The sequence below is a fragment of the Dermacentor andersoni genome, chromosome 1, assembly GCF_023375885.2.
Source record: "Dermacentor andersoni chromosome 1, qqDerAnde1_hic_scaffold, whole genome shotgun sequence".
NCBI lineage: Eukaryota > Metazoa > Arthropoda > Arachnida > Ixodida > Ixodidae > Dermacentor > Dermacentor andersoni.
Genome location: NC_092814.1, coordinates 213,087,881 through 213,112,630, shown reverse-complemented (window position 1 = coordinate 213,112,630; position 24,750 = coordinate 213,087,881). Strand labels below are relative to the sequence as shown.

Here is a 24,750-nt window from a genome sequence, read left to right as displayed (position 1 = left end):
GAAGTGGCTCTCTTTCTGTTTATATAAAGTTATCGTAGCCTTTTTGTACATATACTAAATGTAATGTCCACAGGCTACGAAAAGTATTTTAAACAGGAAGATTCGCGCATTAGCCGCGCACAGAGAAAAAAAACTGAAAGCATTTTTTGTCGCCAGGGGGCGAGCATATTTTCACCGGAAGTTCTCGACTTGATGCTAGATCCGCACGGATCCAGCCTTTTCCTACTCTTCTAGCTGCCACGAGCGGAGAGTGTGCTAGGCGAGTGATATATTTTTTTACACTAATAGAGAGTTCTGCCTAAATTTAATTGCAAATTGGATTAAGTGGGCTTTTATGAATATGTTATGAGTTGTTCAGCATTGCAACGTTGAGACGTTATGGGTTTTGGGCGTTTTTGAATGTGCACGACCGGTTTCCCGAGCTGCTTAAGCCTAACAGTGTCTTGGTTCGTAAACGTGTTCAGCCAGGTTGTATTCGAGTGCTCGAACATACGATCGTCGCTTCGCTCCATGTACTTGCTGTTGTTGCATTTTCTCCTAGCATTTTTGCGGTTATTTAGCAAGAGGACTGTAGCTACTTTTTAAGTTTGCGGTAATTGTTCTTGGTGACTGGCACCTGCCATTGATTGGCATGTGGGCGACCACGTTGTCCGTGCCGGCGTCTGGGTTACATTAAGCTTTCTTTTACAGCTCAAAATGACGGACTGCTGGGACGATCCTGCGCCTACTACGGTAACAGTTGTTCCTACGGAGCAACTGGAAACAAAACTTTTTGGACGTTGGAGCTCAAGTGATGTGCAAGTCAGCGATATCGGCCTCACTGTAAGTGCTTCTGTGTATGCTCAAATCTTCTACTGTGTGCATAGGCTGTAAGTTGTGCTGTATCTTGTTAACGAGGCCTTGTGCAAAGGCGAACTGTTTCACGTTGTGATCACCCGCTGTAGTCAACATTTTCTACAGAATGTGTATGCTTTTATTAAGCGCTGTTTGACGTGTGCTTCCGGCGTGCTCGCGAATTTCTGTTCAAATTCTTGAAATGCTTAGGAAAATCCCGATGGTTTTATATGTTAGCTAGAATGCGGCATAGGGCAGCAAACTCGTTCGCACTGACCCGCGAGCTCGAGTGGTTACTAGGGCTGCGAGTCTTGAGTGAGCCCGGCTGATACTGAGTGAGCTCTAAGCAAAAAGTATATTTTGTGAGTTTCATTTTGCCCCCTACCAACCACACTCGCTCCGCAGCTACCATAAGCAATTATAATATGCAACTTGTGCTTTGTAACTACTTAACGTAGGCCTGCTGACACTGGAGTCCTACATTAAAAGTGGCGCTGGTCGGCATAATTGTACTCTCTACACGCTGTCTTTGGTGAGTGAGTGGACATAACAGCACATGTTAAGCAAGCTTGTTGAATGAAACAGGACAAGACGGGAGTGATAAATACGAGAAATGTCGGTCATTCTTGCAGTCGTTTGCATTTCATCTGCTGGTTGTACACTGCATTGCTGACTAGATCAAGACTAGCCTGCAAAATTATTTTCAGTTGTTAGCCTTTGAATTAGGCGTTGAGGCCTGGTAGGGCTCATATTCTCTGCATTTCACTTGGTAAAGTGAAACAGATGACAGCTTCTGAATTTACGCTGTTTTTGTGCAGGATTACATTGCAGTGAAGGAGAAACATGCCAAGTACTTGCCCCACTCCTCCGGACGTTATGCATCCAAGAGGTTCCGCAAGGCCCAGTGCCCCATTGTGGAGCGTCTGACCAACTCCATGATGATGCACGGCCGCAACAATGGCAAGAAGCTGCTTGCAGTGAAGATCGTCAAGCACTCTTTCGAGATCATACACCTTCTTACTGGAGAGGTCTGGTGCCACTTCCTAACCAAATGTCGTATTTGTAACAAATAATGGCTTTAAAGGCGCATGGGGATACCAGAAAGGGTCATATTGTCTCTAACTTTCAGTCCTGTTGACAAACTGCACGTGCAGCTAATGAGCCAAGTTTTCTATTTGCTGGCAATGAAATCTTGTCACTGATTGCCTCTTCCTTTTCAGCGACAAAATTCCATTGCTAATTTAGCCATCCGTGACCTATTGCCTTTCAATAAAACACATCACTGCAGCTTCTCTGCTATGCTTCACTTTTGAGTTGCGTCTGCCTCATTAGAAATCGCAGCAGAGAGGCTTTACTGATGCCACTTTTACTTGGGCTAGTCTTAATAAATATGGTTAAGTGAACTACCTGTGTATCCATTTGTGCATGTTTTTACATGTAGTGTTCTTGGCTATTCAAGTCAGGATAAATATAACTAGACTACATATTTATTACAATGTGCTGTGCGAGTAGCATCAGAGTTCATGCTGGATAAGGATATGATGAAACTACTCTGATGTTGGTTATGCTTCTTGTTGCTTGCAAGCTTGATGTGTCCTCAAAGTGGCACATGGAGGAATAGAAGGCACTTCATTGAATTGAGTGATGCTTATTGAATGAGTGAAGTGTCAAGCTGTAGGAGGGGAGGCCTTATGACAGTGTGTGGACAAGTGGGTAATGGGTGATTGTGTGTTTGTTGGTACAGAACCCTTTGCAGGTGCTGGTGAACGCTATCATCAACAGTGGACCACGTGAAGACTCTACGCGCATTGGGCGTGCTGGCACAGTACGTCGTCAGGCCGTGGATGTGTCGCCGCTGCGCCGGGTGAACCAGGCCATCTGGCTGCTGTGCACAGGCGCCCGTGAAAGTGCCTTCCGCAACATCAAAACCATTGCCGAGTGCTTGGCTGATGAGCTCATCAATGCAGCCAAGGTCAGTCACCTAACACTGAATTCTATACATATACCACATGGGTGCAGAATTGCCATTAGGTGCCTGAATTTCTTGATTCTAATTGCCATTAAAATACGGTTGGCAAAGCTTTCGAAGGTGTTGTACAGGAAGTGGGAGAAATCTCGGCTGCTTTTTTTTTTTTTTTTTTTTTCATAGTACCTGCTTCCCCTGCGAGCTATCTTCACATTCGCTCGTGCGTATGACCATGGCATGCACGTTGCTGAACTAGAGCACCTCTCCCATTTGTGTCAGAGGCATCTGTTAGGAACGTGTTTGTTGGTGTAAAGACTGTATTCTGTAAGTGCATCATCATGGCAGCATTTAATCGCTTGAAAGTGATATGTAGCACCAGCACACATGCTTTTTAGAGGCCCTGAGCCGCCTCCAACTTTTTACATGTGAACAAATATGCACATCCAGTACCGTGTAAAAGGATGATCATCATTCGTGAGGATGGCCAGCACCATGTGGCACGGGGAAGCCGCAACTTCAGAAGAACAATCCCATGCTCTTCTGTGGGCTTTTCTGGTCCTTGCTTTAGCGCAACTCAGTTTGAGTATAAAGGAAAAAGGACAGACATGTGACATGTCCTTATTCTTCATATTCACACTGAGTTACGCTAAAGCAAGACAAGAATATGATGCACCAACTCATCTATTCAGCAATACCGTATTTACTCGCATAGTGATCGCACCCCGAACTTGCCGCAGCGATGTCGTGTGCCAAGTCTAGCTAATAATGATCGCGCTTACCATCTGTCGAATGCTACGCGAACAACTCAAGACAAACCAAGCAGTCTGCAAGCACCAAACATTCTTAAGCAGATGCCCCATTTCATTCCTTTCATCACTTTCCGCTATTCCATGACAAAAAAAAAAAGCTACAACCAAACTTGTCTTGGCTTTATTATTTGTAGGCTTCATAATGGTTGTGGTCAACAACAACAAAAAAGGTGCCTTTCGATTCCTCTGGTCTGCACTCGTGGGCACGCAACAAATCAACGAGCGGCGACAATAGCAGCCACGTTTACACCGATACGTTTGAAGTGTACCCTATTCATACGCCGACGCTTTGTAACACAGCTAAGATATTCGCCCACCCTTAGCGGAAACGTGCCGTGTTAGGTTAGTAGTGAAGACAGATGCCGCAGTTTCCGCAGCATGCCCGCCATGTGTTCCTATGTCACTGGCAGCTAAGCGTGCCCATCTGTTTCTGTCCCCTCAAAGTGGACATGGCTACGTTATTGCCACAAACTTCCAATATTAACGATATTCATTACTGATACAGAAGAAACTGTTTCAATGCACGTACTGTACTCGTGAGAAGAAGAAAAATCTCGTTCGGCTTGCTCCGCCGGCCGCTATTTTTGTCTTGGTGTCCCGCACTATGTACAGCGACAGCAGCCTATTTGTTGACCTGTTGTCATCCCGCAGAAAAAAAAACGTCTTTTTTTTCTCTTTTCACTGAAAATTTAACCCGCATAATGGTCGCATCCCTGAATTTTCGTCACTTTTTCCTTATTTTTTTTTTTTTTTTTTTTTTTTTTTGAAAAAAAGGTGGGATCCTTATGCGAGTAAATACGGTACTTGTGAACTTGTTTTCTTGTCCCTTTGCATGTCATGGCACATTGGCAGAGGTGTTCAGTGCTGCCCGGCCACGACGGCCGCATTTCGATGGGGGTGAAATTAGAAAAACACCCGCATGCTTAGATTTAGGTGCATTTTAAAGAACCCCAGCTGGTCAAAATGAATCTGGAGTTCCCTACTACGGTGGGCCTCATAATCAGATCATGCTTTTGGCTCATAAAACCCCATAATTTATTTTTTTATATTTTTTTCACTGCTGCCAGAAAAGGTTTTGTGTGCCATGGCTAATTGACACAGCAGTCGTATTTTGTAGCAATTTTAATGTCATTTTCCATTCTTATTGCTCGTCATTGGCTCGAATGACACCATGCAGCCATTATCACTGGGATTGGCCTCTTGCTGCTGTGTGTAAGAAAAGAATGTAAAGTTAATTAACTGGAACATTACAGAATACAGACCCTGCTTGAACAAATTGTATTGCATTTATGAGAGGCATGAAAATGCACTGCTAAGTGTAGAATTGCATTCACTGGAGTAGTGGTTTAGGGAGTGTCAGTAGACAATGTGTGTACGCACAGATTTAATTAGATATAAAGGTTACACACGTCACCATAGATTGTATTACATAATGGCAGCTCACCATGCATGGGTTTTGCATTTTTGTGAAATGAGGATGTGTGTGTGTCATGTCCCACTTTCTTTTCCATATTTTTCTGCCAACGTCGGCATATCAAGTTGTACTGCACTCGAACCTCGTTATAATGAAGTTGAAGGGACGGCCAAAATTATTTCGTTATATTCGTTACTTCGCTATGTTAATTATTACCGTCTATAGCAGTATATGCCCTATGGGGTGCACGATTGTAAACATGGAAATAAGAAGACTGTTTTGAAGCCCGCGGCACTGCTATGTGGCCATGCAAGCAATGAAAAAAGAACCAAAGAATCTTCGGCGTATGCAACACTCGACTTAGCATCGGATGCGTCGGCCTTTAGATAGCTGGCTTCTGTTTCATTGCAATGGTCTTTTGCGCCAACTTTCCACTTGTCTCGTCGCGGTCGAGGAACACGCGGCACACTCAGCACAGCACTCCATTGTGTGATCGAGGAGGCAAGCAAACTTCGCCACGCCACCTTGGCTCGACTCGGCTGGCTCGTGGCCTCCGAGATCGCACCAATGCTAGTGCGATCTTCGAGGCCATGCCCAGCTGTTAGACCACACAGCACATTGCAGGGAGAGCGAGAAAATAATGCACGCCCTGGGCGTCGCCCCCAAGATTGCGCGTAAAGGTCCCTGAGGCCAGGTCCAGCTGTGGCTACGTGCAAAGCCGCGCAACATGGTGCAACTTGCGTGTTACCCTTATGATTGTGCTAGTGAGATCTCGGAGGTTACGCCCCACCAGACAAGAACGTGAGAGCACCGCATGCGGGGTAAAATTCGAACTAGCAGGTGTACATCTCTCTCATCTCTCGTTCACACTGCCTTGATTGCCTCTTGCACTGCGCGTGTTTGGGCACGTTTCATACCGTGCGTGCGCGTGTGGACATTTTATTCGCAGGACGATGTACGCGATTCTATTTGCCTTTAAGGGGGACCTGGGCCTCGAGCAATACCATTATTGATATTCTGCTATAGGAATGAAATTTGTGAGTAATGTGTAATTTAATGTGCTTGATGCAAATATGTAATTAGTTTTTCTCTACATAACGAGAAAAATATTTTATAAAATTTTTCATGTTCCCATGTTTCGGGATGACTGGCAGAAAATTTTTTTGCAGTAAGAAATGTAAAAATACAGTAGAACCCCGCTGTTACGTTCCTCACTGCTGCGTTTTCCCGGCTGCTACGTCGTTTTCATCCGGTCCCGGCATAGCTTCCATAGGATACAATGTATAAGGAACCCCGCTGTTACGTAGTAGCTGTGAAAACGTTCCTCGCATGGTACGTCGCAACTTGGCACCCTGCACCCGCCTGGGCTAAAGTGGGCAACGCGTTCCAACCGCCATTTTGGCTTTTGACGAGTTTTGGCCGGGCTTGGCTATGGAACTGGCTGCAAGAAGCCGCACACCAGTTCGAGAGGCCGCCACTGAGTGGCCATTCGTGAAAAATGCTCTCACTATCATCACTGTGATTACGGTCACCGCATCGTTCTTGGACGTGTCGACTCACGGAGGAAGGAAACTCAGGAGAGGCCCTGACGTCACTCTTTGTGAAGCTAAAGTGAAACCGGAAGTTGGCGTTGCTCCGCCTATCAGGCCAGCTCTCCTCTCTTGTTTACATTTCTCCCACGCCGCGCTGCACGCAACTGGGCTGCTCGGACGCGCGCGCTCCGCAGCAATACTAAACAATCGTTAGCATGAATATGCCAAAGAGGGCAAAATTTCCCACGGATATTCCTTTGTCCGTTGCCATTGCCGTGGCGCGGTGACGACGAGGAGCACGAGCCGCATGATGCCGGGGAGTTGCCAAATCGTAGCTTTGGAGAAGCCGTCGCGGCTCGACCTCCTCCGCAGGTACGTCGCACCTCACAGCGACGCGACGTTGACAGCAATGCGGCCTTCCAGGCTATTGAGAAACGTGTGGCGATTTCTAGCGACCGAAAGAAACGGCAAGCCACCATTATAGACTTTTTTAAGTACTAAGCGCACTCTATGGAAATAAATTGTCTATAGTTGAAGCTGCATTTTTTCATTCATTTTTGGAGCTTTCCTCACTGTTGCGTTTTCCCAGCTGTTACGTTTTTTTTGTTTTTTTTTTTCGGTCCGGTGAAAAACGTATGAACGGGGTTCCACTGTATTCCTGAATGTTCAAGGAGTGCAGTAAGCATTGTCTCATGTTTCTACCTCTGTTCTATCCAAAGTTACAAAAGTTCAAAGTTGTAACTTGACATGTGATATATGTATATTTTTTTACTTTCCTCAAAATGTCAATGTTTCAAGGTGCAGAAATGTGGTATTACAGACTTACTGCCCTCCCTGAGAGACTAGCTATCAGATAAAGCAAAACTTATTCAAATTAGATGATTAGGCAAGTAACTATGCCTCCCAGAAAATTGCTGATTACCAAAAAAAAAAGCGTATTGAGAAAAGTGGAAAAAACTAGCCATCATGTGAAAAAAGCTTTTTATTTTCCTGGATGCGTGAAATTGTGATAGCCAATGGCTCAGAAAGCTCTAGGGAAATAGTCTGGATGGGGATTTCCTCACTGCCTTCGCTTTGCAGCTGCTTGAAAAGCTGCCAAGGACATTCGCTTTCTCCACACTAACAACATGACGACAGTCTTTTTCAGGGGGGACACCACTATCGATATAATATTTTTTTTTTTATCAATTCTAATGAAACTTTCCAACATTATAAAGATTTCTGTGCCGATTTCAAATACGTAATTCTTTTTCATTTAGGCCATTTACCGTAAAAACCGGAATATAGGTCGAACTTTTTTTCAAAAACCCATCGCGAAAAGTCGACCCTCGACTTATATACCGGACATTGGCGGAAAAACTACGGAAGTCTTGCAACAATGGGCGGATAAAGTAAACAGCCGCCTTCGCCATCGCCATCAGCAGCATGGCGGCGTGGCGACGCTGTGGCGCCTGTGTCACCGGCATTTTGCATTTCCATTGTCGCAAAGTTATATTAATTAAAGGCTGCACTTTCATTTTGTTTCAAAATGAGCGGGAGCGGAAGCCGACGTCAATTCACCGTCGCCTTCAAGAAAAAGGCAATTGAGTACGCGGAAGCCCACGGCAACCTGGCGGCACAGCGCGAACTTGAAGTATCCGAAAAGAGCATTCGGTAGTGGCGGAGGCAAAAGCAACGTATTACAACTTGCAGCAACCAAAAGAAAACGTCATTTCGTGCCGGATCGCAGTGGACTGCAGAACTGGAAAGCAAGGTTGCAGAGTCCGTCCGCGAGCTGCGTGTAAGATCGCTGCCTGTGACTGCCGAATGCATCCGTTTGAAAGCGGTAGAGATCGCACGCGCCTATGGACTGGGCAGCGAGAAGCACTCGTCATCCGACTCTGATCAAAGGCGTTGCTCTGATTCGGAGTAGCGCTTGCGCACTTCGTGCCCTTCTGTGTACTGTACACCCAACGAACTTTTAACAGTATCGCGCGACCATCGACCCGCGTGTTTGTCAGCACCTTATCATCACGGCACGGAGCGGCGAAATAGCGAAAGTAAGGGCATGTGTACACATGCGCGTATCTCGTTTGTTTCGCTGCTCAGCGCCATTAATAAGGTGTTGACAAGCACGCGTGTCGATGATCGCGCGAAACCACTAAAAACTTGGCCGGGTGCACATGCGAGCAGCATTTAAATAAATACTGTCACCATTGTGCAACCCCCCGAGTCGCATTTGTTTCAAGGTAAGGGTGTCATGTCTTTCGGTACTTTTGCCATTGAAAAGGATATTTTTTTTTTTTTTCATTTTGAGGATTCGTTAGTTGGGGGATCGACCTATATTCCGGTCCGACCTATAGTCCGGTTTTTACGGTACTTCTGAAGATAAATTCATTTTTCATCATTTGCAAAAACAAGAGGAAAATATCCGCGCTACAAAAATTCATATTGTCACATGCATAGTACTGGAAAACATAAGGAACACAATGGTAGAAATAGTACCTTTTTGATATAACTAATATTTGTAATACTATAGCAATTCAATATTTAATGTTCCAAATGTGAGTTCCCTGCTGTCCGATCTACAGCAGTGAAAAACTTTAAAGCATAAATTCCAAAATTTGTTCCTACCACTGTGTACTTTGCACACTCAGCTACAAGCCACAACAAAAGTTATGGCTCTATCAGCCTTGAAGATAGAGATATCGCTGCCGCAAACCAGCTAGCAGTCAAAAATAGATGTTTTGAGAAAACAAGAAAAAAAAGAAATACATACACTTTTAATCAAAGGTGCAGAAATAATTTTGCAAGATTTTGCAGTCAGTGGCCAGCAGCCACCAGGAATGTAGTCGCTCTGACCACGGCCACACAAATGTGGCGAAAACATTGTTTAGTGCCGTTCGCCGATTTCCGGTGGCTTGCATCACGCGCGCGGCAAGGTTGCTGGTTCACGCGGGTCAAGCTCCACACCAACACGATATCGCCGCAGCACGCACACAAAACAACGGTCTTTATGGCGAGGCCATGTTCCTGTTCGCTTTTGCCTACTGCGACGCTACCGCCGCATACCTTGCACTTGACAAACGACATCAGTGCGTTCAGAGTCCTACTGACGATAGCAAAGCCTGCCTCGGTGTCGACTGGTGCGGCTGCAGCGACATCGGCGTGAATGAGCAAATCCAACTTCCGCTTTGTTGCTGGCGTTGAAGCAGGAACTTGAAGGTGTTTTTTCATCCATCTCTCTGCAGCAAATCCGCACGCTGCAACATTGCAGTGTCACGCCGAACGCGGCTGCTGTCCAAAACACTCGCGCGTTGGTGAGCTGGCTAGGCCTACTTCGGCATCACTTGCGGTTGGCGGTGGACGATTGTTGATGTTCTTCGAAGGAGTGGGACGCCTTTGAAAGTTATCACTTCTTTTTGCCGAAGTTGTGCCTCATGGCGAACTTCCCCGGTGGATCGGTCATCGTTGCGCATTTGTCACAAACCTACGAGACGTGCCGTCACGTCGCCGGCAGAATTCAGCAGACAGGAACTTCACGCAGCCAACCACAGCATGCATTTCAGGTCACGCGCACTAGTCGACGAATGGGATCGCGCATTTGGACTTTCTTTTCTCCTGGATTTTAATGTCACCGGCGAGCCGGCGGAGTCACTTTTGGCGGGAAATCAAAGAAAGGCTCCTCTTTCCAATGAAACCAAGATGGCTGTGATCGCGCACGTAGGAAAAGAGCTAGGCACTGCGATAGAACGGTTGTTTTAGCGCGGGATTCAGGTTACAGTGATGTTATTAATGGATATTGCGGGCAAAATACTCTTCCAAGATATGTGAAACTTGGTGCATTCAAGGAATATTAACTGTAGGTATAGAAAATTTTATTTTCAAAAAAGTAATGTATTTTCGCAATGTTATCACCTCAAGACCTGTGTCCGCCCGTGCACTAGACAATTATTTTCATGGCTGCAATGCGACGAAAGGACAGCGTCTGCTTAGCCATGTAAGTGACGCTGAGCAGGTAACTTGAAACAACATCGTATGTGCCGCCTGAAAAATCGTTGGCACATACGATGCGTGTTAGCCAAAGTTATTTTTGCAGTTTCTCACAAAATGTTTTCTACAAATCAGTGTTGTCTCTGTTGGCGACAACGGACTTCCATTGACACTGCGGAAATAAACAAAATATATTGTCGCATAGCGCAAATACAACATGCGCACACAGCTTTAACTAGTACGTCCCCTACATTATAGAATAGAGGCAGCAGTGTAAATAGCTTGGCCACTTTTTTCAACAATGGTCAAGAGTCTGAAGTTGCATTTCTGTTTCAGCAATGCTGGCGCGACCAAGAAGCAGGCACGTATCGTCCAGTAACTCGATCGAATGGTGCAGTGGTAATGCAGGAATGAACTCCAGTCATGTTCAATGCATCGTGCACGCGTGAACTACGGCCACTGCTAGCACATCCAATAGAAGTGGTTTTCATTCTGAGGCAGCGCACACAAATGAAACACAAGAAAGAAGACAGGACAAGCGCTGGTCTAACTGAAAATTTGCATGAAAAGATTATATGCCCAGTAATCATGAGATTCATGTGGATTACATGTAAAAACCGTCATGCACTCATGAATGATAATGAAAGAGATCGCTTCATTTGCCAGTTTTTTACTTACTTTGTTCGGCGCACCTCAGTAATCCATGTCTGTCATCTGCTTTTTTCATACCGTTTTCTTGTGAATTGACAGAATTTTACTGGTAGCATCAACCCTTTCGTGTTTACATTGCTGTTGTGACAGTTAACAACAATAATTTCCAGTCATCTGAAGAGGCGCCGTCGCAAACGTGAGATGTTTCGCCCGCGCTAGCCAAGCGCGGGCGCGACCTTGGAGGGAAGCAGCGGACTTCTATAGTGAGCTGATGCTGATGCGCCGGTGTGCAGCTACACGTGGCGGTGAAAAAGACCAGTGTTGCTCGATTATGCATTCGACGCGCGAGTTTTTAACTGCCGTGGCGAAGGAGCGTTGAACCCCGTAGAAAGTGATGTAACTGGCACAGAACGGTCCGGTAGTTTTTGGTTTCAGAGACGAATCTAGTTGATTATATCCATTGGCAGGACAATTTCACTTCGTTAATATGGTGTTTTAAATACAAAGATCTCTATGGTGATTTCAAGTGAAATTTTATTTACTTTGTTTATTTTGTTATAACGAGGTTCGAGTTTAGTGATATCATTGCAAGAAAATTGCAGAAGCGAGTTTTTTGCTCTTCATATCTTTATTTATGATAGATGCTTTTGAAAACTTGTTGCGAGATATTCCTGTGTGATGTCAAGGTGTTCAACTTCGTAAAAATGTTGTATTGGCTTGTTGCCAATTAAAGGGACACATGAAGAGATATAGCAAATCGGTTTAAAGGAGTGCAGTATGTTGAAGCTTGTTTTCATTTGTTTGGCGCAATCATGCTCAGTACTAGAGAAAAAAGCAATTGAACTTTCCTTTTTTGAATGATGCACCCTCACAGCAGTGCCGGTACATCATGTGACATCACAAAGTTCAAGGATTTTCTTGTATTAGGCTAATACCCCTGTCACACTGGGTGTTTTAATGTCATTCGAACCGAATGGCATTAGCATCGAATGACATTATCCGGTTGCTACACAGCGATATTTAATGCCATTAGCACTGAATGACTTCCGCAATCGAGTGAGTTCGAGAAACTCATTCGGCTTCGCGCTCGGAGCGATTGTGTACTCTCAACCCCAGAAACTAAGCAAAACAGGACACAGTATTTGCAAATTGAAAACCGTACTCGTATAGAAATAATAATGTTTGCGTGTTTTAATGGTTTTGTTACTTTAATAAAGAGACAAAATATGTGCGGCCGGCTGTGGCAAAATGTTGTTACTCTCCAGCTCAGCAGCGTCTGGCCGCCGCCGTCACTCTGCTCGTCGGCCATAGAACGTCTAATCGCTTTCTCCGATTATTACGCCTTCTCGTAATGCAAAGTACGCAGCAACTAATCGCTTCACCTACTGCAACTTAGCGTCGTCGTCCAGCATCGTCATGTCAGCCATTTTGTTTGTTTTCAATTTATCGGCTACTCAGGTGGCTAAGCCTTGTTTTGGCTTATAGTGGCCGCATGGTCTCAAATAGAACAACTTTTTTTTATGGGCATTACTAAAATATTTTTTTTTTTTTTTCAGTGAAGTGACGTCCCAAAAATACATTTAAATATATGGATTGCTTATGCAAGTACTTTATACCTACCTTGTTCTACTTTCGGTGCCACATATTTTTCGGAATTATCGCCATTGATATCGCCACCGAATGACATTAATTTTTCGAGTGTAGCACCTCCGCGGGCAAATGACATTCGTTGCACCGAATGCCATTCGATTCGAATGACATTAAAACTCCCAGTGTGACAGGGGTATAACTTTAGCACTGAAAAAGTTATAAAATATTTGTATTAGGCTAACTTTAGCACTGAAAAAGTTAAAAAATATTTCTAGATTTTCATGCCATTGCATATGTTATTCTTAGCTGAGTACTGCATTTATTTAGATCACTGTAATCTTTATTGGTGAACAATTACCTAAACTGAAAGGAATGCTAGGTATCTAAGTCTTGACATCATGGGAAGCTGGTACGAGAACTTCAATAGGGTGGTCCCCACTCATATTTTCATTTTTGTATTTTCTGACGTACCAAACCGCTCCACTTATTGCAAGAAAGCTTTTTGGCATCCTGGAAATTCGATTTGATCATGCGGGTAATTTGTACTTCTCTTCCATGTTCCCTTTAAGATTAATGTCAACAGCACATGGCATTGTCATGTTCATGTTTGACATGTTTGCATTATGTGGTGCTTGTTCTCCTTTGTGTTGCTGTAGAGGGTCTGAAAAATTGTACTGTTCTGTAGCCTGGCTGCCTCCAACAAAACCCTGAGTATACGTATGTCAGCAATGGCTTGCTCAGGCACTCTTTTGGTTGTGGTGCTGTCTAAGACAGCAACACATCTATGGGCAAGGTGGTTTGCACTGCAAGGATACTGATGTATAAATTTTTCTTTCCTTTCACACTTGCTGCTAGTTGTGAGCCTGGAAATGAGTGTGCTTGCTCACCTGACATTTATTTTGCAGGGTTCATCGAACAGCTATGCGATCAAGAAGAAGGACGAGCTCGAGCGTGTGGCCAAGTCCAACCGTTAAAGGCAGCATGGTATTATCCTGTGGGGAATAAAAATGCAGTTGCTGCTCCTGGCATTCATCTTTCGCCTCACTACTTCTACGTGCTCCATTAATTTGCAACTGGCAAATCATTGCAGCGGTGGTTTGGTGGTCTCATCTGCCACCATGCCTTTGCTAGCTTGAGCTTAGTGCATTGTCTTTTGCTATGCTTAAGCCTGGTTGCATTATGCAGTCGACATCTGTTAACCCTTTATTGTACCATATATCAGCGCATAATAGAATAAGATTGATGGCTAACTGCACTTGCAAACCATTGTGCAAGAACAAATTCATTTATTCCAGACTAAATAAGAAATTGGTATATTACCATTTGGTAACATTGTACCATAATGTAGTGCTAATTTATGCTTGTCACTGTTACCAAGTGTGCACTGTGAATGCGTGCTAGTGGCCGTTTGTAGCAAACTCCAGCATTCGACTAAAAGTATTGATGAACCAATTCATGCTGCTATCGAAGAATGCATTTAGCATGTTTTTGGAGGATCTTATTTCTGGCACTATGTGTCATGAATGATGCTACGAGTTTTATAGGTAGAGTAGCATGGTTGAATTATTCATTTAGTTTGTAGACTGCATTGAATTGGTCCTTGAGGAAGTGGCATTCAAATTAGTACCGGTCTGTGTTAAATGCTGTGTTGTACTGCACTATCTTTGGGGTTGGCACACGAAATCGGGACAAGTTCCCAGAGAATGCTCAACGCATTAAAGAAGCATTGGACTCCATTGATTAAGAGGAAGCCAAGTTTGGACATTCTTGCTTGTATTTCTGATTGCTGCCTTCACGTATCACTTTACAGAATGCATATAACTAAGAGACTGCTTGAAACAAATACGTTTGACCTGTGGCAAAAGAAAGCCGAATTTTACACACTATCGCACCATGTTATATGTGTCATGAATTCAAATGTGCCACGTGTATAAGGAGTGCCAAGACTTTCAAATGATGCCCATGGATCAGTGTTTTATTGCTCCTTTTGGACATAATTTTACTGTTCATGCAAATAAGGCAGGCACAAAAAGCATGTGTTACTGCCTTAATGGAAAATTTGCACGCACTGCCCCCTGGAGGGGAAACCCTGAACTAGCAATATTGAAAAATGACTGCATTACCAAACGGCCACTCTACACATTAGTAAAACTGTCAGCCTGGTTGTCTCGAAGGCTGGGTAGAATGCAGTATGTTGCCAAACGATAATTCCAGCATATAGAGGGTTAATTGAACCCTTACAGGACAGGCAGAATCAATTGAATTATCCGGCGGGTCTAATTTAACAAGATTCTGAAAGTACGCCAAAGCTCACCGCTGCTTCATTTGCTTGATTCTAACGTGCACCTGCTTTCTATGTGTTCACAGTAGAAAACTAACATACAAATGACATTAAAGCCGAACAATGTAGAAATCTAATGCACACCCAATTTTTTAGCAAGAAAAATGGGCAAAGGTCTAATATGTGTTGCACAATGGCAACAGGGAAAGTCGGCTTTGCCGCAGTACAGCTATGCAGTAAAGCATGCAAATGTGATCTTGGTATCGCATTAGATTGCACAGGCAATTTGTTGACCACTTTTCGTTGAGAAAAAAAAAAAGGCACCATTGGAGTCTGGCACATGCATGCAGACTGATCAAGTTCGAATTATGTGGCGAAGACCAATTTTAGGATCAAAATAAAAGTTTGGGCCTGTAGAAATGCATGGGTGCCAGCCAGGTTTTTCGATTGAGATTGAATTAACCGGAGTCAAATTCACTGAAGTCTACACACTTGTATATTCTGTTTCTTTCACATATACCCGAAATTCCATCGGTACGATATTCGCAAAATCAGGTTTGTGAAAAAAAGACCTACATTAAAGGGACATAAAGTAAAATATTAAATCGAGCCAGATTGAAAGATGACAAATTGTAATAAATTTGTGAGCGGGAAAATAGTAAATTGGAGTGATGCCACCTGTTGTCGGCTGTAGTACTGCTACCAGATTCGCCGAGTGACTGCTATATCCTGCCACTGCCACCTGCATCATTTTCTCTATAAAACCACTGATGTGGCAACCACAAGACTCGAGTGACTGTATCCGGAATCCTGAACCCAAGCAGAACCCCAGAGCGACTCGCCTACAGTACAAAGTGATATATTGGCACACACAAAACTTCTAGATGAACACTCGTCAATCTAGCAGGATTTAATATTTTCCTTTAGTGTCCTTTTAAAAATTACAAAGGAAAAACAGAAGGTGTGCCTTAAAGGGAAGCTGAAAGGTTTTCCAGAAAAAAATGAGTGAACATCTGTACATAATGGTTTTCAACCCTCCGAATTCGAATATCGTATCGAAATTGAGCGAAAGAAAGCGCAAATATATTTTATTTCAACGGAAAGTGCAGCAGCGGACACGCCCAGCTCGCGCGTCTCGTTTCCGCCTGTGATTGGTCGGGCGTCTCGTGACGTCAACTCTAGTAACCGACCGCTGCCGCTACACATGAAGCGCGGTGCCAGGTAGTTTGGTGCTGTTTTTCTGAGACGGTAATGGAAAATTTAGAGAGACTGCGTTTTTCTGAGGAGTTCGGCGTTACTCCCTACATGTACGAGCCGATTGCGAAGAGCCGGCCTCTCGAAGAAGCAAACGATGCTGGTGCGAGCAGTGCTTTCGACGCGAACGAAAGCAAAGTCTTGGGATCTGCTCGTGTTGGAAATGCTCTTTGGTGAGTATGTTTTTTGCAAAGCGATCTAGTGAGCTCGTTTCCGGTCAAACAACTGTAGTGTTGTGTTCCTGCATGCCTCCTCGTGGAACGTAAGCGGGGATGCGATCGTCGGCATTTGTGCGCTGTCCAAAGCTGTCTGCAATCTACAAAGACGGTTCAAACGCGTGAAAAGCTTCCCGGTTCATGCAGCACGTGTAGTGACCTTCATCTGTTGACTACCACGTTGACTACCACTCACGTTGATTACCACGCACGTTGACTACCACTCTACATACACGCAGACGCACCAAAAAAGGAATGCAGGGTCGATCGAAGCAGATTACGATGGCACGCACGCAGAAACAAGCGCGGTCAGGCACGGTCGCGGACGCTGCGAAGGAACGAAACACTAGAGTTGATGTCACAACACTGCGGTTTCCGGTCTCCGCTCGCATCGTCAGCGTCAGCAGCAGCGCGCGGCATTCGACGGGGGGCAGAGCTACAGCGCAATTTCAACCGACGATTACGTCGCTCCTAATTGAAAAAAAACCCCAAAGTTTTACCTACATGGTTTATAAGGTTCCCGCATCCATATATGAGAGTCTTATTGAATTCGACAGACTCTTCAGCTTCTCTTTAACAGTCATGACATAGCAGCATCTGGGCAAGCTTTTTGGTATAGAGAAAAACAAATGCCATCTGTCATTTAATAATTCTATTTCCAAAGCAAGCCTTAGCTTATGGAAAGCTACTCCACTATTCTTATTTTGAACTTGCACAGTCACTTAAAATTTGGCTGTCCTCCTAAGGTTGCACGACCTAGAAATAATTAGTTTGTAATTTGGTGCATGTCCCTTTAAATGAAAATCATAGACGATGATTGTCCATGTAAGGGAATAGCGAAATACTTCTATAAACCTCTGCTTGTTTGAAGGAATGATATGCCTGAAGGTGTATATTGGTTGCAATGAGGATATTTAGGTAGCATTTGTTATTCCTTTATGTAATTTCGAAGGGAATGGAGTCGTTAAACAGCACAACTGTAGTGGCAGTATAGGTAGCTATACGTACAAGCTGATTCATCATGTGTGTGCAGTGTTGGCAATAATGTATTATGAGTAACAACTTTGCCGTTGATGCATTACTTGTTTTTGATAGCTTAGTGATATACTCGTTACTTTTTCTGTCTGTAAAGGGTAACATACTTGCATTAACATTTTTTGGTAATAAAGCACCATCTTACTAGTTGCTTTTCATTCCACGACTTTCTCCCGCCCACCCTAAAGAAGCACAGAACATCTGAACTGAAGTGCCATCGCAAATAAAAAGTATAGACACTCGCAGCAACCATGCTCTTGGCTCACGTGTGTGCCACAAAGCACGTGCCTTTGACGATGCAGGCAGCAGACCTAACTAAAAAAAAAGTTACTCCTTTTTTTTTACTGAGGTCTGCTGCCTGCATTCCATCCAGTGGATCCGTTCAGTGCCTATTGCACATCGCTGCAGTCGTATTTACCAAAGCTGTTCATAGCTGTCCAATGCCGGCTATGAAATGAAACTATTGCATAAGTTCAACAGCGCACAGTAATTACTAGAAAGTTGTTCGTCTAATAATTTAGGCGCTATTAATTAATTTTGCTTTCAAATTAAATTTTGTTTTATTCTATGTGGAACTGCATTTCTGGTTAATCTCGAGCGAGTTAGGCTGACTATGAAGCACTTTTTTTTTGGTAAATAATTTCTGCTAGGATCCACTGTCTAAAATTTCTGAACATGGACTAACAAGAAAGTAATGCCCATTACTTTAACCTTAATTTGCAAGTAACTTAGGGTGGTGAGACATTGCTTTTATTTGAACATAACATATTCTGTTACTTTTTTTTCGGTAACGCCTACAACACTGTGGATTGTCTCCAGCAGGAAGAGCGCTGGCGTGGAAAGTGACTGCCATCCTCTCCTGCCACCGAGGGAGAGGGCAGTGGGAGAAGGGAAGGGCTGTCCTTTCTGAGTGCTCCACCACAGCTTCTAAATCTTTAGGCACCCCAAAGCTTCTGTGTGATAGCATGTGCATATCAAAGAGCTATAATAGCTGGCAATTTGTGATGAGCGTGACCCGCAACTGCCAAGGGAACCTCCCAATTTGCAACAATCAACTGATTGCAAGTCAAACTTGCGAACATTAGCTTGGTGCAAATTTGGAGGTTCCCCTCCATGATGACCTGTGGTATTCATTATAACCAAGCTCGCATGTGGAGAGTCGTGAAACATGCTGTATCAGTAAGTCTAGCTCCAAGTCCACTCTCTTGATCTTGAAAGATTACCCGCCGTGGTTGCACAGTGGCTATGGTGTTGAACTGCTGAGCACGAGGTCGCAGGATCGAATCCCGGCCACGGCGGCCGCATTTCGATGGGGGCGAAATGCGAAAACACCCGTGTACTTAGATTTAGGTGCACGTTAAAGAACCCCAGGTGGTCGAAGTTTCCGGAGTCCTCCACTACGGCGTGCCTCATAATCAGAAAGTGGTTTTGGCACGTAAAACACCAAAATTTTAATTTAAAAAAATTTTATCTTGAAAGTGAACATAAGATGTCTGCTTTTTTGAGGTAGTTGTAAGGACCGACCAACAGTACAGTAATAAAAATCAAATATCGTTTGAGACTTTTTTTTTTTAATCTATAATCTGGTTGCTTAGTGCATGCATCAAGCAGCAGCCATCACAAAACATGACGCAGCTGTGACATGAGAGTGCACATGAGACACATAAATGTTTGCAGCTTTTTCAGGACCTCCCAACCACTCTGTTTTCATGCTTTAACGCTTCATTTCATTTGCATCATGCTAAGGCATACATGAAGCAAGCAGAGTACATAATTTCTGAAGAAAAGTGTATTTATTTTTATGGTGGATTCTTTGGTTGATAGAACATTTTCATTGTCTCAGAGCAACACAAAGGCTATGAGAGATTCAGCATTTGGTGGTTCTCAATTACAATTTTTTTACCATCTGCCGGTCATGTGCACCTATGTATTAGTACAGGAGTGTCTTTTCATTTGCCTCCATTGGCATACGACTACTGAGGCGGGGAATTCAACACGCCACTTCATGATCAGCAGGAGAACGTCGTATATACCTGCTGAGCCACCACAAGTATAGCTAGTCATGTTTTTTTTGTTTCTCATAAAAGAGCACCAGTGTTTCTCCTTCAGCACTGCCGGTTGCTTCTTGGTTCATGGAAAAAATGGAAGCCATAATTAAAGCTGACGTTTTTGCAGCGCAATGGTTAGAGAGTGTGTGAGGTGCCGAGCACAGCAGCTTATACATAGGGTCCTTCGTTATTTGGTTCCATATATTTTGAAATTCGGGGAGTGAAAATCGTGTTCTTTTCAACGATGAAAATTGAGGAGAAATTGGGGGTATTGTTTGGCAGCCCGAAGTTCGGGATATTTCTTGTAACATTGTCAAATTATTAATACATGCAATGCTCTCCTTTTTTACACAAGTCATTCTATTTAAACAAGCGAAATCACTCGCATAAACGCCTAACGGCAAAAAGAGCTGCTCGCAAATCATGTGACGAACTCATCTCCATAAATCCTTGTCAGGCATTATTAACACATCTAAAGTAAACCAAATTACCAGAAACAACAAATATAGATGGGTTTGGTGATCCTTTTTTCACTTTGTTCTCTGCACTTGTATAAGCAAATGAAAAAAGTACAAGAATTGCGACACACACACATGCCTCACAGGAAGTGTGATGCTTTTCCTTATCTTACAAGCCCTCGGTGATGTACATTATCAAATGCGTTGGTAATTTTTCTGCCCATCCTAAACCTGTTGGGCCTTTCGTCCTTGTCTGTTGTCCTGTTTTACTGGTTCCCAGTATATGCTCATTCCCTAAAATTAATGGAAAGACCAATTAAACAAATCACCTACACTTTGAATGTGACGTAGTTTGGTAAACAAGGATCGTCTCAACGTCAGGGTTGCGCGAATTCGCTCGCTAGTGCATTACTGCATAACTTTTCATTGCTCTCTTTTGTACTGTGAACAAGATAATCTAACATGTTCTTGCGTAAATTAGATAACTGATGACAGATTATCCTAGGGATTACCCTGATAGAGCACATGGCCAAAAGAACTCTCGAAATGTAGGCATGCATACATTTATGACATGCAGGAAATGTAATGCAATGCGTATTCTGGTATCCATGTAAACATAGGCACTCAAACAGAATCATGTTTTTATTCACTCAGCAGCCACAGGCGCTGAATATGTTATATCTTTATACATGCTGGTTTTTGTTTTGGTATTAAGTGAAAAACAAGGCATACACCGAATTCATAATATTAGTATTATGTTGTGTAATGATATGTCTTGGCCACTTGCTCAGGAAATATTGGCAGTGCTGACTAGTTTTCTAATACCTGCATTTATTTTTATCCTTTACAAAAGGAAATACTTCCGGGGCGGATCTGGTTTAACCCAATTTTCATAAATTTTGTTTGGGGTGCAAAAACTGGGAATTATCAGGTTTTACCCAAAGACATAGGACCCTACTTATACATATCTATTCATTGCTCTCTTTTGTACTGTGAACAATATAATCCAAAATGTTCTTGCATAATTTAGATAACTGATGACAGATTATCCTGGGGATTACCCTGATAGAGCACATGGCTGAAAGAACTCTCGAAATGTAGGCATGCATACAGAATCATCTCCAGCTGAATAATGCAACAGTGTAGCTTTCGAGCAATCCACTTGTTTTATGTAATACACTTCGCAACTGCTGTACACCTCTATGAGGAAATTTGCACTGCAGAGCAGAAACTTACTAAATGAGCATGCTTGCAAGATACAGGGTGTTGCCAATTATTCTGTTGAAGATGGCCAGAGCACAATTCTCCATTTTCATTGGGGGTGCAGGAAGGCACTTGATCAGCGATAGTAGGTAGGGGGCGATGGGGGCAGAAGCAAATATTGGGGGTTTGATGCCCTGGCTCCCTTGTACCCCCTTAGGGCCACCCTCCTCAAAATAAATCTTGCCAGAAGCAGTGCTATACAGCTTCGTTAATACTCAACAACAACTACACCGCAAATGCAAAAATGCCATGATTCCATTGTGCAGATGTGGTACACATCACACACAGGCAAGCACTGCTGCAGCTGGCCACAGAGACCAGTACATCAGCAAAGTGTAGCCAGATACGATACATGGCACCATTTTCCTATGATGGTAGTGAGCTTGTGAAAAAGTCTGGATTTTTGAAGGGCACTGAGGTTCAGCTTGTTTATTAGTATTATGAAAGCAAAGCTTTCTTTGCCTCTTCTCCCGGCTTTTTGGGTGCTGCTGCTGCTGCTGCTGTGGTCTTGCAACACCATCAGATGACACTCGCCTCCGCTCATCCCAGCCGGCGTCACCGTGGCAGCGTTTCACAATTTGTGTGTATGGCATGTGCTGCACATTCCTATGCAACAAAATTGCAGGTGCTGGGCTGTGACAGTGTAAACATTACAATCATCCATAGCCTGAAGAGAGTGCTTGGAGCTGGCGTCTTGGAACAGCGTGCTGGCCATGTGTGCAGAAGGAGCACGTAAACGTACGCCAGCAAAATGGATCCAAAGTGTGCACTCAGCGTTGAGGGTACCCAGGCCCGAAAGAAGCGTTGCGCGGAACAGGAGCATCTTTGCTATGCAGCGAAACATGGTACAGATGCCGAATGTATGTATATAGTGTATATATACAGTTATAAGGTGAATTCAGTTATCTACAGACCTATAATTCAATTAAAGTTTAACGTGAATGCAGCTTTTCACTCAAGACGAAGAAGAGACTGAGACACAGGAGCGCAGACTTACAACATTGTTTGTGAGTCTGCGCTGTTGTAAAAAATGTAAGTCTGCGCACGTGTGTCTCAGCCTCTTCTCCATCCTCGTCTTATGCGCAAAAAGCTGCATTCGTGTCCTACCAACATGCCCAAGCAGTCACCTTAGTAAAGTTTAACACTTCTGTCATGTCAATCAAAGCAAACAGCGTACAAATCTTTGCTTACATCAATTCCCACAGTGCATGGGATCCGCCAATTTTTTTATTATTCCATTCTTTCTTTCATCCCCTCCCGCTTAAGCCATGGGATGTAGGAGAAGGCGTAACATAGGTGGATGGTGGGCTGGGTACAGAAAGGGTGGCAGAATGAAGAACACATCACTGCACAAACTAAGCCCCAATAGGCACTTAATCTATTGAACTACAGGCTGAAAGATGTCGCCGTTAAGAGATTCATTGGTCATGAAACAATAAAATCTGCTTGCAGAAGCATTCTATGCCAGGTCTTCCAAAATAAAATCAAAATAATTCTTTGGCAAAAACTGCAATTATTCTAGCTTCTGCATTCCACTCAAGGTTTATTTTAGCCAACTGTAAACAAACAAGTACTCACTCAAGCCCGCACCGCAAAAAAAGCAAGAGTTCTGTATGCATAGCTGATGACTTTATATTGAACCATTCCTCCAAAAAATATTTTAAAAGCAGTTTGTATGCTGTAATCATGCCTGAATGCCTGTAACACTTTGCAGATACACTTCAATATTATAGATCCAGGAGGGCATATGAAGTGGAGAGAGGATTTAAGTGCAGGTATGGCTTATATTGCAAAGAAGTCGCATGCCTGTGCAACGTCCTCTCAGCTGGGCCGCATAATGTCTTGGAAGACTAGCCATGGTACAGCTGACCAACACTGAGTGCTTTAGAATGAAACAACAGGAGACGAAAAACAGGCGCTGACTAGCAATCTTAATCCTTTATTGACGAGCGTTACCTACAGGCAACTACCAGAAAAAATTTATTGCGGAGTTTCAGAATTGAGTACGAAGTTCCTAGCTAATTGTCTTCAGCTTTCCGCAAACCTCATTTGTTGGCTTAGCGCAGGAAGACTAGACGAGGAAGAAGTTTGGCACACGACTCACTGTCTTTCGAAAGCAAGGTCAGAGGAGACAGGCCGATGCAAGATATCCAGCTGCAGTGATGTCACATATGTGACATAAAGCAAATGAAATGTACACCTATGGCTCACATATCATGAGTGCTGTCTTTACAAATTGAAAATAAGGCCTTAGGTGGCTTGGAGTGAAGCCCACTTCCAGTTTGCTGCCTGGGGTTTTCCCCCCATTGATGAAAAGATTTCTGCAAAAAAATTTTCCTTTTTGTTGATTATGCTTATTCTTGATGTGTTTTCCACATTTAGATAGAAAATAAACATTCTTTCTGGGTATTTATATGTCTCGTCCTTAAAGGGTTATTGTTTATTTGTATTATAGTGAAAGACTTACTACTACTTGTTGCTGGGCTAACTGGTTCGTACTTCTTGCAGTGCAAAAGACATGAAAACAAGCAAGGGAACGACTGGACAAGAAAGAATGTTCTGTCTGGCCGCTTTCTTACGTGTTCTTGTGTCTTTTCCACTGTAAGTGAAAGCTACTCATAGCTTGCTGTCATCACCAAGTGCACGAGAGCATGCGTTTACAATTCATAATCAAGATATGACAACCCTTTCCTGAGCAAAGATACAGAGGGTTCACTGATGCAGATATCGCCAAACTTGTGGATAGCAAATGCCTCAAAAATCTCACATGTTCTTTGTTCCTGTTCCCAATATCTTTTCAAGATAATGCAACTGTCGAAATCTAGAAAGCATTTACACACATGCACATGGCTAAACAAGTGGCTACATGTCATGCCCTTTAGCAAGTTTGCATGTTCCTGTAGCCTATCATCCAACTGCTTCCCACAGCACCCGTGGTAATACTACACTAAAACCGGTCAGTTGACTTCATGATTCATTTAGTTGTCATTGAAAAAAAAAAAAGAGGAAAATTTAGCTTTGTAGAATATGTACACCATTGTCCCTCGTTTGCAAACCAAGAAAACAGGAAACAATAAAATAAAAAGAATAATCAATAAGGATGACTTCTTGCAAAAGATCAAAGCTAAATATTTCATGAGTGACCACAGTTAGAGCCATGCCATCTCTCAAGCTTTTAGAGAAAAAAACCATATATGTATGGTTTAAAATAATCAGGCTTAAACAGACTTCTTGCAGTGTGCTTTGGAAGACCTGATTTAGGTTCAGATCTTGTTTGCATACCAGCAACAAGAATGCTCTTGTTGCTGGTATTCCCCCATGAATTTACGTATAAATGTAGCAATATGAAAAAAAATGTGCTAGGCGGTGCTTTGAAATGCATTTTGTAACTTGCTCTAAAATTTGTGTCTCAATTAATTTGTAAACAG

At 43.4% G+C, this 24,750-nt stretch overlaps 1 protein-coding gene across 1 annotated transcript; it reads left to right on the top strand.

Moving 5' to 3' along the window:
• The first annotated feature begins 176 nt into the window (after positions 1 to 176).
• Positions 177 to 13,796, top strand: LOC126548124 (uncharacterized). Its single transcript, XM_050196238.2, has 5 exons — positions 177 to 259; positions 691 to 822; positions 1,653 to 1,862; positions 2,579 to 2,806; positions 13,674 to 13,796. Exons 2-5 carry the CDS (start codon positions 697 to 699, stop codon positions 13,740 to 13,742), a joined length of 633 nt encoding a protein of 210 aa, XP_050052195.1. The 5' UTR covers positions 177 to 259; positions 691 to 696; the 3' UTR covers positions 13,743 to 13,796.
• Positions 13,797 to 24,750: the final 10,954 nt, after the last annotated feature.